The sequence below is a fragment of the Coenobita brevimanus genome, chromosome 52 (assembly GCF_032717465.1).
Source record: "Coenobita brevimanus isolate Jiangsu-jjx chromosome 52, ASM3271746v2, whole genome shotgun sequence".
NCBI lineage: Eukaryota > Metazoa > Arthropoda > Malacostraca > Decapoda > Coenobitidae > Coenobita > Coenobita brevimanus.
The window spans coordinates 37,065,542-37,083,041 of record NC_137005.1 but is presented as its reverse complement, the minus strand read 5'-3'; the positions used below and the strand labels follow the sequence as shown (position 1 = coordinate 37,083,041).

General features: G+C 42.5%; 1 protein-coding gene across 1 annotated transcript in view; it reads left to right on the top strand.

Annotated features, from left to right (window-relative positions):
- The window catches only part of LOC145400531 (hemicentin-2-like), a 35,293-nt gene that overhangs the window by 720 nt on the left and 17,073 nt on the right, over window positions 1–17,500 (top strand). Inside the window, exon 2 of the mRNA XM_080273052.1 lies at window positions 4,081–4,272. Within this exon, the coding sequence (XP_080129178.1) occupies window positions 4,081–4,272 (192 nt within the window). The remainder of the gene's footprint in view (window positions 1–4,080; window positions 4,273–17,500) is intronic.

Here is a 17,500-nt window from a genome sequence, read left to right as displayed (position 1 = left end):
TGTATCAGTCTAAACCACACTTTTTTTTTTTTTTTTTTTTTTTGCAAGGAACAAGGAACCAAAGGCCGGGATCCCGCAAACCGTTCCTCCCCCCCCCCCAAAAAAAAAAAAAACACAAAAGAGCCAAATTCAAGATCCGTTCATTTCGAGATGCCTGGACACACTGCGTTTGAAAGACTGGAGATCACAGGAAGTAGGAAATACAGACATAGGGAGACAGTTCCAGAGTTGACCTGCTGCATAAATAATACTGACAATTCCCGTGTGAAAACAGCTTTGACACAATACCAAGTACGTACTGAACACTGTTATGCTTCGATTTTGCCGTGAATAAGGAAAGTAAGATGCAATGTCTCAAACGCTGTGGAAAAAGGAAGGTCTTCGATTCCGTACTTTCTCCATTAACCGCACAATCAAAACATAACAATTTCACCAAGTGTCTAATATAATGTTGCACGTATTTTCACGCCATATTTTTCTGCTTTAAATGCGAATTGTGCGAATACTACGAAAATTATCAATGTCGATATTTTAATCTTTCTTGCAGCCAAAAACTCGAAACTGGTCGGTTCCGTATCGCTAGAATGAACTAAATGATTTCAGTAATTTCTTCTGCTGGCCAAAAGTATCATTCACCGGCTTTATCTTCACTTTAACGTATGATTGTAACTGGTGACTTTCCCCCACGATAAAATTAAACGAACGAGAGCCAAATTCAAGATTCATTCACTTCGAGATGCCTGGACACACTGCTTTTAGAGAACTGGAGGTCATAGGCGCAGAAAGAAATACAAACTGAGGAAGACGGTTCCAGAGTTGATTTGTTGCACACAGGATGACAGTACCGGTTAACTCTTGCATTAAAGAGTTGGATAGAAAAGGGATGTGAGTGCAATGCAAGACGGGTGCTATGTGCCGGCCATTATAAGAGAGGGATGAGAGTAAATAGTTCTGGAAAGCAGTTGTCGTTGAGATGGTACAAAAATAAATAAATAAATATATAAAGGTGCAACTGTGAGGCGAAAGCGGACAATTGAAGGAAGTCAGTGAGAGGAGAGTAACTAATGAGACGAAACCTTTGAGGAAGGGAGTTGAGAGGACGAAGAGCCTTTGACTCCACCCTGTTTAGAGAAACTATGTTGGGGAGATGATAGAACGAAAAGCCTTTGAATCCACCCTGCTTAGAAGAGCTGTGTGGGGAAGACAGTGTTTTAATTAGGCCATACCGGTACGTGCACACTGCTGGAGTTGACTGTGAAGTGTTGTTCAGCTGTTAGGTCACCAACACTGCACAACTGTTAGGTTACCAGCATAGCAGTGTACTGTTACTACTGACAGAGGGGTAGGAGTGTACTGTTACTACTGAAGGAGGGAAGAGGAATGTAATGATACTACTGATGAAAGAGGAGAGGAGTGTTCAAACAATTGACAGTTCATTGGCTGACCTACTGAAGTAGGTCGCCAGTACAGCACCGTTGCCGAAGGAGGTCACCAGTACAGCACCGTTACTTATACTGTATATATATATATATATATATATATATATATATATATATATATATATATATATATATATATATATATAATTCCAAGAAGTTTTAAGAAACTAGTTTCTCTCTCTCTCTCTCTCTCTCTCTCTCTCAGCGGCATACACAGGAGGGCTGGTAATATCGTATTCTTACACTTTTTCCCATTATGTCTGAACCACCTCGCTGGAATGATAGGGTCGGTAATTTGCTCTCTCTCTCTCTCTCTCTCTCCCTCTCTCTCAGCTTCCCTCCTTCCTCACTCTGACTCCTTCACTCTTTCTCCTCTCCCCGTTCCTTCATTTATCTTCCTTGACGTTTCCATCTCCTTCCCTGACACTCTCCTTCACTATCTCCCTCCCTCTCTCCTTCCTTCCCTCCTTCTCTAATTCCTTCTTTCCAGGCTTCCTTCTCTCTCTCTCTCTCTCTCTCTCTCTCTCTCTCTCTCTCTCTCTCTCATTACTTCCCTCTCCATCCTTCCCCTCTCCCCTTCCTTCATCTCATCCTTCCATCCATCTCTGTTCCTTCCTTCACCCTTCATGTTAACTCCTTTCCTTCCTTCCTCCTTCTAACCCTTCCATCCTCGTTGTCCTCCTTCATTCTTTGACTTCTTGTTGTTGTCCTTCTCCCTCCTTCCCTTCCATCCTCTTCCTTCCATCTTCCCTCCTTTCATTCTTTCTTTCCTTCATTCCTTCTCTCCTTTTTCTATATATCTGTTTCAAGCTGCAAGGCTTGGTGGATGAGTTTGAGAGAGTGTGTAAGAAACGGAATCTAAAGGTGAATGTAGGGAAGAGTAAAGTGATGGTCTTTGAGAGAGGTGAAGTTAGTGAATATACAGCGAGGTTGGATGGTGAGGAATTGGAAAATGTGAGTACGTTTAAGTACTTGGGTAGTGTGATGAGTAAGGATGGAGGTTTGGAGGGTGAAGTGCTTGAAAGGGTACAGCAGGGAAGAAAGGTTGCTGGTTCTTTGAAAGCAGTGATAAGAAACAGGGAAGTGAGCATGGAAGTGAAAAAGTTACTACATGACAGTATTGTGATACCAACTCTAACGTACGGAAGTGAAGCTTGGACATTATTGGAAGTACACAAGTCAAGAGTGAGAGCAGTGGAAATGAGTTATTTAAGAGGAGCCTGTGGAGTCACGTGGAGAGACAGGCTGACGAATGAGGATATAAAGGAGCGTTGTGGTGTTGATGTGGATGTGATAGGAAGCGTTATGAGGAACACACTGAGGTGGTTTGGCCATGTGGAGAGGATGGAGGGTGAAAGACTGACGAAGAGAGTGTATGTGAGTGAGGTGGAGGGGGGAAGAGGGAGGGGGAGGCCGAGGATGAGATGGAGGGATGGGGTGGAGAGGTATATGAGAGAGGGGGGTGTGAGTTGGGAGCAGGGCAGTGAAATAGCGGGGGACAGGGTGACTTGGAGGCGATTTGTTTGTGGCCACTCCAAACGGGATTGAGGCGTCTGGCAATAGATAGATAGACAGATTTCTTTCTCCCTCCTTCTACTCCTTCCTTCCTCTGATTTATACAGCTCTCTTCCTCATTCCTTCATATCTTTCGTTCCTCCACTTCCTTCCTTCGTTCTTTTCTCATATTTTTGCCTCCATTCCTCCTTTCTTCCTTCATTCCTTCCTCCTTTTCTTCCTTCCTCCCTCCCTTCTTCCCTTCCTTCCTTCCTCCCTCAATCCCTTCCTTCCTTTACACCTTCTTTTCTTTCTTCCTTCCTCCCTCAGTCCCTTCCTTCCTTCCTTCCTCCCTTCTTTCCTTCCTTCCTTCCTCCTTTCTTCCCTTCCTCCGTTTCTCGTTCTCCAACGTCTTGCATTTTTCTTCCTTCCGTCTCTGATTTCCCTCCTCTCTCTCTCTCTCTCTCTCTCTCTCTCAAACACACTTAGTTTTTCGATGATATTTAACCCATACTTCTCCCACCCTCTCTCTCTCTCTCTCTCTCTCTCTCTCTTGCTCTCTCTCTCTCTCTCTCTCTCTCTCTCTCTCTCTTCTAGTTTTACGCTGATATTAAAGCCATTCTTCTTGGGGCGAGTGAGAAGAGAGAGAGGCAATAACGTAGGATCAAGTGAGCCCAGTGAGATCAGTGAGCCAAGACACCATCACGGAGCCCAGTGAGATTAGAGCCAAGATACCATCACAGTGAGATCAGTGAGCCCAGACACCACAATAAGCCCAGTGAGATTAGAGCCCAGACACCATCACAGATCCAGTGAGATTAGAGCCCAGACACCATCACAGTAAGCCCAGTGAGCCAAGACACCATCAATAAGTCCAGTGAGAGCAGTGAGCCATGACACCATCACAGTGAGCCCAGTGAGATCAGTGAGCCCACACACCATCATAGTGAGCCCAGTGAGATTAGAGCCCAAACGCCATGTGAGCCCAGTGAGATTAGGGTCCAGATACCATTACAGTGTGCCCAGTGAGATCAGCGAGACTAGGCATCATCACAGTATGCCCACACACCATCATAGTGAGCCCAGTGAGATTAGAGCCCAAACGCCATGTAAGCCCAGTGAGATTAGGGTCCAGATACCATTACAGTGTGCCCAGTGAGATCAGCGAGACTAGCCATCATCACAGTGAGCCCACACACCATTATAGTGAGCCCAGTGAGATTAGAGCCCAAACGCCATCAGAGTGAGCCCAGTGAGATCAATGAGCCCAGATACCATCACAGTGAGTCCAAACACCATCACAGTGATCCAAGTGAGACCAGTGAGCCCAGTGATCAGAGTCAGGGCAGGGAGTAAGGCGAGTGAGCCAAATGATCTCAGTCCGAATTAGAAACCTGATCAATTAATCCTTTCACTACCAAGGATCTCTCCGTAACACCTTTTCCTTGGCAATTTATTTTTGGATATGGGTGGTTGATATCCTTCTGGTCGTTATTTATGCAGAGTATGGCGATACTGGAAGGATTTATGTCATACAGAAGAGGGCGGAATGTAATGGCAAAATAAACCGCTATGAAAGAGGTGTTAAGGAGCTTAGCCTTGAGGTCTAATTAGGTCGATGATAATTATTACATGGTCAGTAATTAAGGCATGTAATTAGTGTGGCAATTAGAGGAGATGTTAGGCGATAATGATAGGTGAGTTGAGTATACGGGACTAGCAATAATAATAATAATAATAATAATAATAATAATAGCAGTAGTAGTAGTAGTAGCAGTAATAGTAGTAGTACCGGTAGTAGTAGTAGTAGGAATAATAATAATAATAATAATAATAATAATAATAATAATAGTGTACTGTATGGCTCAGTTTGTAAAATGTAACTAAACGGTGTCGGGATAAAGAGGAAAATATGGTGAAAGTACTTGACAAATTCCCTTGTGTGTGTGTGTGTGTGTGTGTGTGTGTGTGTGTGTGTGTGTGTGTGTGTGTGTGTGTGTGTGTGTGTGTGAGAGAGAGAGAGAGAGAGAGAGAGAGAGAGAGAGAGAGAGAGAGAGAGAAACCATTACCTCTATTACCCAGGGAAATCAGGAAGTCTACTGCCCAGGGAATTATTTCAATGCAAGTCAATATTTGCAAGTTGCAGATACGTAGCACTTCTTCGTGACTATTATTCCTACATACAGTACATTATTATTATTATTATTATTATTATCATTATTATTATTATATTATTATTCCTACTACTACTACCGGTACTACTACTATTACTGCTACTATTATTATTATTATTATTACTATTGCTAGTCCCGTATACTCGACCCACCTATCATTATCGCCTAACATCTCCTCTAATTGCCATACTAATTACATGCCTTAATTACTGGCCATGTAATAATTATCATCGACATAATCAGACCTCAAGGCTAAGCTCCTTAACACCTCTTTCATAGCATCATACTGGTTACTTCATATCAGTGGCAGGAATAGACTACTGAAGCTATACATCATTCTCTCCCTAGCACATCTTCGTGACTAGCATCATATTCTACCGTTAATAGTGCTTAATTCATATACCTCAATGACAGAATACAATGTTACAGTTCTACATCTTCTCCATAGCACTTCTTCGTGACTAGCATCATACTCTAGGGTTAATCTATTGTTACAGCTCAGCATTCAAGATGGAGAGATGGCAATTTTAGGCCAAGTTAGAGTAGAAGGAGTATAGGTACATATTTCCCACTATTAAATAATTGAGGGAGGCCTTCACGTGGTGGCACTGATATAACGAGGCGGCTGAACTGCCTGGGTATGCATAAAGTCCCTTACCCACCTCCCTATCCCCCGAATGGATGATGGTGAGGTGGAGAGGGGTAACTTAAGCTTGCAGTCCACTTTGTTTACGTCTCAGAGGAGCCTGGAACCAAAACAACAAGATCAAGAAGAAGAACAAGAAGAAGAAGAAGAACAAGAACAACAACAACAGCAAATTATCACTATCACCATCATCACCACCACCACCATTACCAAAACTATTACGATCACCACCACCACCACCGCCACCAAAACTATTACTATCACCACAACCACCACCACTACCAACATCACCACCAAAACTATCACCACCACCACCACCAAAACTATTACTATCACCACAACCACCACCACTACCAACATCACCACCAAAACTATTACCATCACCACCAAAACTATCACCACCACCACCACCATCACCACCAAAACTACTACTATCACCACAACCACCACCAACACCACAACTACTACTACCACCACCACCATCACCACCACCATCATCACCACCATCAACCCTGCAACATCATCAATTTGCAAAGACACACTGCTTTCCACTTCTCATCTTTTAAAAACCATGCAACATACAATAAACCTTGCAATATTTTTTTCAATTTGCAGAGAGTTATTGCAGTATTATTCAACTTAAAGAGCGTGTATAGCCTTGCCGAGAGAGAGAGAGAGAGAGAGAGAGAGAGAGAGAGAGCAATTTTCATCTCATACATCCAATCTCACACAATCCTCATGAAGTGTCACAGGATTATCTCTCTCTCTCTCTCTCTCTCTCTCTCTCTCTCTCTCTCTCTCTCTCTCTCTCTCTCATTTTTCTCCTCTTCTTCCCCTCAACACCAATATCCCCCTCCCATCTTTTTTTTCCTCTCTCACTCCTGCCCCTTTCCCAGTTCTTTCTCTTCTTTCTCCTCCTCTCTCATTCTTTTCCTTCTTTTCCCTCCCTTCCTCCTTTCCTCCCTTCTTCTCTTTTCCTCTCATTACTCTCTCTCTCTCTCCACTTCCCTCTCTTTAACATTTCCTCTTTTTCCTATTATTCTCTCTTTGTTCTTTTTTTTCCTCTCTCTCTCTCTCTCTCTCTCTCTCTCTCTCTCTCTCTCTCTCTCTCTCTCTCTCTTTAACATTTCCTCTTTTTCCTATTATTCTCTCTTTATGTTCTTTTCCATCTCTCTCTCTCTCTCTCTCTCTCTCTCTCTCTCTCCAGCAATTTCATTTTTTCACTGCACTAAAATTCTATTCTGAACCTCTGTTATTGGAAGGCAGGTTTTTATTTTATTTATTTATTTATTTATTCATTTTTTATTTATTACAAGCTGGAGTAAATTTAGGAGTGGCCCTGTCCGTCCGCCTCTCACTAAGGATTTTCGGACACGCGGAGAGGGAGGCCAAGGATGAGATGGAGGGATGGAGTGAAGAGGTATATGAGAGAGGGGGGTGTGAGCTGGGAGCAGGACAATGAAATGGCGGGGGACAGGGCGACATGGAGGCGATTTGTTTGTGGCCACCCCTTACGGGATTAAGGCGTCTGGCAATAGATAAATAGATAGACAGGATGTGCTCTCGTGGAACTTAGCGATTTCAGAAAAGCCACATCACAGCACACCACACTACACCACACCACACCACACCACACACCATACCTCACACCATATCACCACACCCTACCCCACCGCAAACCACACCACACCACACCACACACTCATACCACACCACAATCACCCTTCCACACCCACACACCATGTCATACCATACCACACCACACCACCACACCACACACCACATCACACACTCATACCACATCACACAAAATCACCCTCTCACACCACACCACACCACACAGGATCACCCTCCTACACCACACCATACAATCACCCTCCCACACCACACCACACCACACAGCACCACACCACATTACACCACACAGAATCACCCTCCCATACCACACTACACCAAGATCAATAACCCACGTGCCCTGAAGCTTCCGCATCTTGTAATTTTGTACTTGTTCTGTCTCTCTGTTAACGTGTACTAGGCAATTCGAAGCAACTCTCTCTCTCTCTCTCTCTCTCTCTCTCTCTCTCTCTCCAGCCAGGTAAGGTGTGACGGCAGGTAATCAGGCGAAAACTACCCAGGTAATATTATGCTAATTATGCCTCGCACCTCCACACGCTGCCCTTCCCGTTCATCATCATCATCATCATCATCATCAACTTCTTTCTTCCTCTTTTTCTTCATCTTCATCATCATCAATCATCATCAGTGTCATCATCATCATCATCACCATCTTCCTCTTCTTCTTCTTCATCATCATCATCATCATCTTCATGATCATTATCATTATTATTATCATCATCATCATCACCATCATCATCATCATCTCCTTCTTCTTCATCATCATCATCAATCATCATCAGTATCATCATCATCATCACCATCTTCTTCTTCTTCTTCTTCATCATCATCATCATCATCATCATCATCATCATCATCATCACCACCATCATCATCGCCATCTTCTTCTTCTTCTTTTCCTTCATCATCATCATCATCATCATCTTCGTCTCCTTCCTCATCTTCTTCATCATCATCATTATCATCATCATCATCATTAATATCATCACCATCTTCTTTTCCCTCTTCTTCTCCTCCTCGTCCCCGTCCTCGTGCTACTCCTTCTCGTCCTCCTCCTCGACTTTCTTCTTCTTTTCTTCAACATTATCGTCATCTTCCTCCTTGCCCTATTATCTTGCCTCCTCCTTCCTTCTTCCTTATCTCACTGCCATGTCCATCATCATCATCATCATCATCACCATCATCATCATCATCACCATCATCATCATCCTTCCCTGCATTCCTTTCTTTTCTCTTTCCCTTTTTATCTCTCTCCATATCATTCACTCCCTCCTCCTCCTCCTCTTCCTTCTCCTCTTCCTCAATTTTACCTCTTCTTCTTTCTCCTTCTCCTGCCTTTCCTTACCCATTTCTCTCCCTCCCTCCCTCCCTTTCCTCCAGTCCCTCATCCCTGACACCCCCTTACACTCCTCGCGCAACAGATCTACTAACACTCCTCATCCCTTATACCTACTTACTCTCCTCATCTCTCCTACCTACTTACACTCACACATATCCATAGCTCACACCCTCCTACCGACACCTACACTATGTGCCTTATGCAAGTGGTGTGTAATTCACCGGGTCGGTCAGGATCACTTGATGGTCGTGATCGTCAGCTTTTACCCTCCCGGAAGGGAGCTGAGAGCTCATATAGTCCGATCTAAGGGCAAGGCTGTGACCTTCACACACGCACACACCCGTCCCCTTGCTCAAGGGGGACAGTAACCACCCATTTCGTCAGTGAAACTTTTCGCAACCTGAGCGAGGCGCGAACTCCCGTCCACCAGTTGGCAAGCGAGAACGTTACCACTGCACCAGCGAGCGGTGTGTGTGTGTGTGTGTGTGTGTGTGTGTGTGTGTGAGAGAGAGAGAGAGAGAGGGGCATCTACATAGGTGTTTATACAGGGAGAAGTGTGGATGTGTGTCTTTTGTTCCGGCTTGTGTAATGGACATGAAGAGCTTGTGTGGACGGGTCTCTCTCTCTCTCTCTCTCTCTCTCTCTCTCTCTCTCTCTCTCTCTCTCTCTTCTGGCAAAAGTTTAAATATATCTATCTCTTGTAATTTCTTTTTCTTTTCCTTTTCCTTCCCTTATCTTTCCTTAGCCTCATCCCTTACACACACACACACACACACTCTCTCTCTCTCTCTCTCTCGTCTTTAGGATCTATATAAAGGTTCTCCTCTTCAATTTTTTTCTCCCTTCTTCTCTCCCTTCTCTCCTCCCCTCTCCCTTTTCCCGTCTCTTCCCTCCTCTCCTCCCTTCTCTTTCCTCCTCCCCTCCCTTCTCTTTTCTCTCTCTTCCCCTCCCTTAGCTTTCCTTCCTCCCCTCCCTTCTCCCTTCTCTCTCCTTCTTCCCTCTCCCTTCTCTTTCCCCTTTCTCTCCTCCCCTTTCCTTTCTCCTTCCTCTTTCTTTCCCCTCCTCTCCTCCCCATCCCCTTATCTTTCTTCTTTTTCTCCCCCCTCCCTTCTCCTTCCTCCTCCCCTCCCCTCTCCCCACTCTCTCCTCCCCTTCTCTTTCCTCCTCCCTTCCCCTCTCCTTTCTCTTTCAATTTTGATCTCTCTCTCTCTCTATTGCAAGCCGTCTTTGTAAGGGGTGGCCACAAGCAAATCGCCTCCACGTCCCCCTGTCCTATGTCATTTAGCTGCCCTACCTCCAACTCACACACTCCTCTCATATTCTCTTCATCCCTGCATCTCATCGTTGGTCTACCACTCCTCTCTTACATACTCTTAAGACCCGTATTCTCGTTGGCTGAGGAAGCTCCCTAACACCTTTTCCTAATCGGTTTATTTTGCTTGTTACACCCTACTGTCCCCATCTATCACATAAACCAATATCAACTGCATTTTTAACGTACAAAAGGACACTAACCAGTCACATCCAAAAATAAATCGCTTAAGAGGAGATGTTAGGGAACGTCCTTATCCGTGTCCCAGTGCTAACCTGTGTATATAACCCGGGTTTAAGGGGGAAGGCTGGCTCAGTGACTCCTAGGCGACGGGAGGGTGTATACGCGTCGCTCCCTGGCTTCTTCCTCTCGGTTTCCCCTCGCACAGCTAACGTCCCTATTATTGTTTATTTATTTATATTTTATGGAGGCTTCGGTGCGGCGGATGCCCCTAATGATTACAATATATCAACACGAATGCCATTATCTTATTCATAATCGATAAAATCCATTCGTGAATTTAGAATTAATTTTTGAATATTTGTCAGATCAGTTACCGGTACCGTAAGACAAATTTTGGAAAACCGTTACAATAAAAGAATATTCTTTTTAAAAGGGTATTCGTTTCGGCGACGCGAGCTAGAGAATATTTACACGAATATTTGTGATCTTGATGGGTGATAAAAAAACATTCGTGAATTTTGATTACAAATACCTCAAGCAACGGTCATAGATTTTGAATACATGAAAAATGGAGATTCGTTTGGGCGGTAACACGAAGACATGAACACGAATATTATGTGATGGTGACAGAGGGTAAAAATCCATTCGTGACAAGGCTAATATTACGAAATATCTACGAATACGGTGAGAGAATGAAGGACAGATTACGAAAACACGTTAAGATAGTGATGGCGACTTTGGGAGTGTTATGGTGGCTAGAGAGAGAGAGAGAGAGAGAGAGAGAGTTTATGGTTCTTGTACCTGAAGCAAAAAATGCGAAAAAAAAAAGGAGAATAACAAGAGCCAGTATTTTCTTATGCACGAAATTGCTTAAGGTTGCGAGTGTGTGTGTGTGTGTGTGTGTGTGTGTGTGTGTGTGTGTGTGTGTGTGTGTGTGTGTGTGTGTTTGGCGTAAGAAATTGGTGGAAAATATGGAAGGAAAATAGGGGGCACTAGACTCTTAAATTTCGCGAGTGTGTAGATTATTATTATTATTATTATTATTATTATTATTATTACTATTACTATTATTATTACTACCACAGGTTTTATTATTATTATTATTATTATTAGTAGTAGTAGTAGTAGTAGTATCATCATCATCATCATCGCTCTTATTATTATTATTATTCTTATTATTACTATTATTATTATTCATTTTTAACGTAACAAATGGGACAGATAATATGGGGGAATTATAAGGCCCTTGGAGACTTCTGTGCATTTTATTATTATTATTATTAAAATTATTATTATTATTATTATTACTACTACTACTACTTCTATTATCAGTGCAAGTAACAAAAGCGACAAAACAAGTAAATTAACCTACTACATCCTTTCTAACGACACTTTTCAAGATTAAGTAACAAATATGACAAAGAAATAATGAGAAAAATCACATAACCAACTAAAACACCCTGTACAAGGATTTAACATAACTCCAAACACTACTACAACTAAAATTAAGCGTGTTGCGTAAGGAAATAGTTGAGTTACGCGAGAATGCTGAGAAATATACAACGACTCACTGCGCACCTCCTAGCAGAACTTTTCAATCGTAAAGTTAAGTGTTTATAAGTATTTACTGTGTTGTGGCTAGTTTCAGTGTGTGTGTGTGTGTGTGTGTGTGTGTGTGTGTGTGTGTGTGTGTGTGTGTGTGTTAATGCCTGGAAGAAGGAACCAAAGGCCAGCATCCCGCAAGACTGTTCCCTCCAAGAAAAAACAACAACAAAAACATGATAGAGAGCCAAATTCAAGATCCGTTCACTTCCGTGCTTGTGATATTGAGATGAGGCTTCTGTTTACGATAATTTTACGCTAACTTGGCCTAAAATTGCTATCTCTCCACCTTCCACGCTCGATTCTAGCAACAGGTTAACACTAGATTATGATGCTAGTAACGAGGAAGTGTAATGGAAAGGATGTAGAGCTTGCGATGGAAAGGATGTAGAGCTGGTGATGGAAAGGATGTAGAGCCATAGCATTGTCTTCTGCCATTAAGCTTCGTGAAATGAGCTGCCAAAGGACGAAAATCTGGACCAAGTTAAGGTGAAAGGAGTATTGTGCTAGGATACGCGGGCTGCTCCTTCCCTAGTCACGAAGAAGTGCTATGGAAAGAATATAAAAGTTAACGTATTTTTCCTGCCACTTAGCTACATGTGAAATTAATCAACTGAAGGACGAAAAATTGAGCCAGGTTAAGGTGAAAATACTGTTGACTTAGTGAGTGAGATGAGACTTGTGCGGCCCAGTGGTAACAGAGGCGGACTGCTGCTTCCTGCCTGCCTACTGCTGTTATACCTCACATCCTGCCTTGCACACACACACTGGGCACATCGCAGAGGTAGGTACAGTAAAGGTGAAGTGTGTAGAGTAAGTGTTGGTAGAGGTAATGGATGAGTGATGTTGTTGTTGAGCTACGCCCGTCTGTGTGGTTGAGCACACCCGTCAACCGCAGGAAAGTAAATGGTACTGGAAGGTCGTCCCGTACCGTAGACAGCTCCCCGCCACAGCGCGGAGCGGGGAAGAGTGTAAAGGCTTTGTTCCTGGATGGATGCCGCATTTGCGTCTCCATCCAGTTAACAGGGGCAACGTAGTAGGTTCCACAACACCACGTTATTTGGTTATATTGTTACAACCCAGCGTTATAACGGTTTCCTCAGCTACGGGAAACCATTAGGCTTGTCACTCAGTGCAGAACCATCTGAAGTGGAAAGACTAACAAAAATTGAAAGGAAGGAAGGAGGGAAGGAAGGGAGAATTAGGAAGAGAGAAGGACGGACACAGAAAAAGACTGATAAAGGTGAAGGGAGAAGTAGGAGGCACTACATCAAATGGGTGGATGGTCGCCACCACCCACCACCTGTGTAGAGATAGGCTGTCACGGGGAAGGATGTGTGTGTGTGTGTGTGTGTGTGTGTGTGTGTGTGTGTGTAATCATGTACGTTTACTTAATTAACTGACCTCCATGGCTGCGTTTATTTATAATTATGATAATGAAGGTAGTAATGAAAGGTGTGTGTGTGTGTGTGTGTGTGTGTGTGTGTGTGTGTGTGTGTGTGTGTGTGTACGTGAGGTCACACATGCGAAGTTAATGTCTTGACAAACACCAGCTCCTGACTGCACGCAAACACACACACACACGCACGCACACACACACACACACACACACACACACACACACACACACACACACACACACACACCATATCCAAAAATTTATCGCAAACATACAACATACACCTACTTCGAAACACATACATACATCTATATATACACCAACAGACATACACATTCATACATACACACATACAGTACACATACTGTACATATACACATTCACACATACCAGAACATACACAGACACATTCACACACATACATACATCCATATAACTACACATTCATCCATACACACATGCACATACATATACACATTCATACATGCACATACACACATACCATTACATATAGACACATTCACAAACATACATACATCCATATACACATTCACTGATATATACCCATTCATACACACATACACATGCATATACACATTCATACATAACACACATACCAGTACATACACAGACACTAACACACGTACATTCATAAATACACACCAATGCATACACATACACACACACACACACACACACACATACACAATCATCAAAACCACCCTACACACACGCATCAAAATAAATAACAATTCTTTTTAATCACATTCACGTGCATTCCTCTCCCAGAATATTAAATTACGGTACTAGTAAAATTTATGTTGAAAATTTTACAGCAATAAATAAATAAATAAATAAAAAGCTGGATTCATCATTTTACCTCAAAAAATAAAAGAAAAAATATGTTGTTGAATTTATCTGTTAGGAAAAAATGTAAATAGTGATTCAGGTGATTTGGCGATAATGAATGATGAGGCTAAAGTACACATATAAATATACGTACATACAGGTATACATGCAAATAACGTACACACAGACATATATATACACATATACACGTACATGGACATATTTAGCCTACACACAAATACACATACACACAAACATACATACATACCGTAATATTTATTTATACACATACATACATACATACATACATACAGACGCACATTAGCATGCAAGATACCGGTATACCTAAACACGCACAGGAGGGCAGCCTTATCGACACACACACACACACACACACACACACACACACACACACACAGGTCATGTATTCCTAAACAGGCATACGAATACATACATACACACAAGAACACACACTACGACAGTCAATACACACGCAAACACCTGGACATACACACAGAAAAACAGACATATGTAAACTTTTCCACTAACATTACAGCGTTAGGACAGGTGTGTGTGTGTGTGTGTGTGTGTGTATGTGTGAGAGAGAGAGAGAGAGAGAGAGAGAGAGAGAGAGAGAGAGAGAGAGAGCTGGAACACGCAGATCTTCTACTTGTTTCTAAAGGTTAAAATAGCTATCATATTTATAGTGATGGGAAATTGATGATGATGATGATGATGATGATGATGATGGTGGTGGTGGTGGTGGCGGTGGTGGTGGTGGCAGTGATGGCGGTGATAATAATAGTGATAATGATGATGATGATTGTGATGATAGTGCTGGTCGTGGTGGTGGTAACAATTATAATGACGATGATGATGGTGATGATGTTAATGATGACGATACTGATAATACGATGGTGGTGATAATTATCATGATGATTATAATGATGATGATGCGATTGTGATAATACTGTTCTTCTTCTACGACAACTACTACTAACAATAATACCGTAATAATAATAATAATAATAATAATAATAATAATAATAATAGTAATAATAACAATAATAATAATAATAATAATAATAATAATAATAATGAAAGCAAAAAATATTAATCTAAATTTAAAAAGAGACGGATGACAAAAAAAAAAAACCTTAGGCCGGAATTCTCGTCGGTTGAGGAAGTTCCGTAACACCTTTTCCTATGCGATTTATTTTGCTTATTACATCCCACTTTCTTCTTCTGTGTTACATAAATCATTTCAGTTTCGCCATTCTGTTAATAAAGCACACAAAATATTAACCAGCCATAGCCAAAAATAAATCGCTAAGGAAGAGGTGTTACGGAGAGAGACAAGGGTTATAGAAGGTCAAGGTAGGTCATGTCAGCCGTCCGTCGCCTCTCTCTCTCTCTCACACACACACACACACACACACACACACACACACACACACACACACACACACACACACACAAAATTCATCCTGATATGCTTACACGGCACACACGCAAACTAAAACATACACACCTACACCACCTCGCAAACAATCCCTCATCCCCACTCATGCATAGTGAACCGCACGCACGCAACCACACGCATTCACGCAACCACACGCTAACTAGCACAGGCGCACACATGGTCAGGTACAGTACATACGCACACACACATATACGCTTCCAATACCCTTGCTGTTCTGGTGTGTGTGTGTGTGTGTGTGTGTGTGTGTGTGTGTGTGTGTGTGTGTGTGTAATGTTGCGTGCAGAGTGAGATCAAGCGTGCGAGGTTAATCTCTTGACATACTCATTCCAACACCTTCACACACACACACACACACACACACACACACACACACACACACACACACACACACACACACACACACACATAGTACAACCTTAACGTAGATTCTCTCTCTCTCACACACACACACACACACACACACACACACACACACACACACACAGTACAGCCCTAACGTACACATTCTCTCTCTCTCTCTCTCTCTCTCTCTCTCACACACACACACACACACACACACACACACACACACACACACACAGTACAGCCCTAACGTACATTCTCTCTCTCTCTCTCTCACATACACACCACACACACACACACACACATACCTACATGCAGCTCTAACGTACACATTTATTCTCTCTCTCTCTCTCTCTCTCTCTCTCTCTCAGATGCCGTAACAGAAATCGATTTTAAGAAAACAATGGGATCTCAAGGAAATTAAAATTCCTCACTGCCTGTCACATACCACATACATCAAACATACCGCCTATACCACACATATCACATACAACATATCCCACATACATAAAAACACATATATCACTTACACGGCACATACATAACACACATCACATACTTAGCACATATCACATACTCGACATATATATATACATGCCACATATCCCTCTTACATAATCCATACCCGACATTCCTACCACATACCACATACGCACACCACATACTCAGCGCATATCACATACCCGACATATATATACATGCCACATATCCCTCTTACATAATCCATACCCCACATACCGCATACATATCACACACTCAGCACATACCACATACCCGACATACATAGTGCGTGTCACATATCCCACCTACATAATCCATACCCCACATACCTACCACATACTCTACCACATACCACATACGCCACATATATAACACACCTCATGCTTCACATACATACTGTATCCACACACACGAACATACCACATAGCTGCGCATATACACCACATACCTCTCACATCATATACACCACATTGCCACTCCACATACAAACACATACATTACACATACAAAACAATATACAAAGCCACATACTCGCAGTGCCTACCGGATATATTCACCGCCACATACCAGATATACTCCCGTCCACCCAGCATACTCATAAACATACCACGAGCATATCACAGCCACATAATTAGTTCATACCACATACCCCACATATAGAAAGCATACCACATACCCACACAAGCACCAGATATACTCCCGTCCACCCAGCATACTCATAAACATACCAGGAGCATATCACAGCCACATAATTAGTTCATACCACACAGTCCACATATATATATATAGCATACCACATACCTCACATACCCACATACACACCAGATATACTCCCGTTCACCCAGCATACTCATAAGCATACCAGGAGTATATCACAGCCACATAATTAGTTCATATCACATAGTCCACATATATATAAAGCATACCACATACCGGGTACCTCACATACCCACATACACACCAGATATACTCCCGTCTACCCAGCATACTCATAAACATACCATGAGCATATCACAGCCACATAATTAGTTCATACCACATACCCCACATATAGAAAGCATACCACATACCCATACAAGCACCAGATATACTCCCGTCCACC